The sequence below is a fragment of the Berghia stephanieae genome, unplaced genomic scaffold, assembly GCF_034508935.2.
Source record: "Berghia stephanieae isolate SIO BIC M18660-M18661 unplaced genomic scaffold, UCSD_Bste_1.3 scaffold1422, whole genome shotgun sequence".
Lineage (NCBI taxonomy): Eukaryota > Metazoa > Mollusca > Gastropoda > Nudibranchia > Aeolidiidae > Berghia > Berghia stephanieae.
In genome coordinates, this window is record NW_027622427.1 from 5,001 (window position 1) to 6,363 (window position 1,363).

Sequence of the window (1,363 nt, forward strand, 5' to 3'; positions counted from 1 at the left end):
GCACACCTGAAATATATCGTAAGGATAGAGCTTTTATTTGTGAGTTCAAAGCTACATCAACACAATCCCAACAATCAACAACACCAAAAACGACAAACCACTCTCCCCCTACATGGACAAAAACAAATGTGCCAGCTTTAACGACGTTGACGCCAAACACAAACCAGGAGACATCACAGACATTATCTTTTACTACTCAAAAATTATCCAATGTTTCTAAGATGACTTTTACAACACCCGGAAACACTAAATCTACATCTCATCATAACACAACAAATACGACTAAAAAACCATTACCTACCACGTCAACATCAACGTCAAAGACAACCATCAAATCGTATCCAAGTTCAACGTCCAAACCAACGACAGCTACTACAGTCATCACAAGGCGCCACCACCACACCCTGCATTCTACTACACCCAATACTGCAACCAATGTGACTTCAACTTCACCTACAATCATCACGTCCTCCTCGTCCCAAACTACAACTTCCCAATATCCAACGAGAAGAGCAGCGGCAACTACCCAAGAAACAACCAGTCCTCAGCCAACGAAAACAAGTGTAACAGTAACAGTTCCGATGGACACAACAACAAAACATGTTTGTATTATGATCGTGTGTGAGCTGGAATGTGGATTGTCCGGATACGCCACAGACAGATATGGCTGTGTATCTTGTCAGTGTCAAAAGATTAGAAATAATGAAAATACTTTTGTGAAGGCTTTTCGTCAAGAACGCATGTTGAAGTTGTAAACGGAAACCTCACCACGACAATGTTTTTTTGTTTGGATTATTTTTTTTGTAAAGCGCTTTGAGCACATTTAGTGGATATTGCGCTATATAAAGCTCATTTTTTAAATTTTCCTGGCACCTGCCACGCGCTCAATCAACTTGTCGCAAATTTTGTGACCCCATTAAGGTGAAATTCTATTTATGTATAACTCTAAACTATTGATGGTATACATAATAAAATATTATTTCTGCCCACCAGATATATATACAGTTATATAATGCATAGACATATATGTATATATATATATATATATATATATATATATATATAATATATATATATATATATATATATATATATATATATATATAATATATATATATATATATATATAATATTGAATCGTGTTTGATACAAATATGGTACGAAAAGTGCTCGACATGTAGTAATGGAGCGAATTATTATTTAAAATATTTACCACAATGTTTGGGGCAGTCTACATCAATGTTTCAGGCTTAATTTGCCATCTTCAGGACTGAGTTGTTTTGTTGACTGTTGTTGATTCTTGAAGTGGTTCCGGTTTGAAGTTAATTAAGAGGAATTTGCGCCGATGGGGACACTTTCCGTA

At 35.7% G+C, this 1,363-nt stretch overlaps 1 protein-coding gene across 1 annotated transcript in view; it reads left to right on the forward strand.

Annotated features, from left to right (window-relative positions):
- The window catches only part of LOC144961108 (uncharacterized), a 3,446-nt gene extending 2,454 nt beyond the window's left edge, over nt 1–992 (forward strand). Inside the window, exon 2 of the mRNA XM_078894419.1 lies at nt 1–992. This exon is cut by the window's left edge and continues 870 nt beyond it. Within this exon, the coding sequence (XP_078750545.1) occupies nt 1–755 (755 nt within the window). The 3' untranslated portion in view covers nt 756–992.
- The last annotated feature ends 371 nt before the right edge of the window (nt 993–1,363 follow it).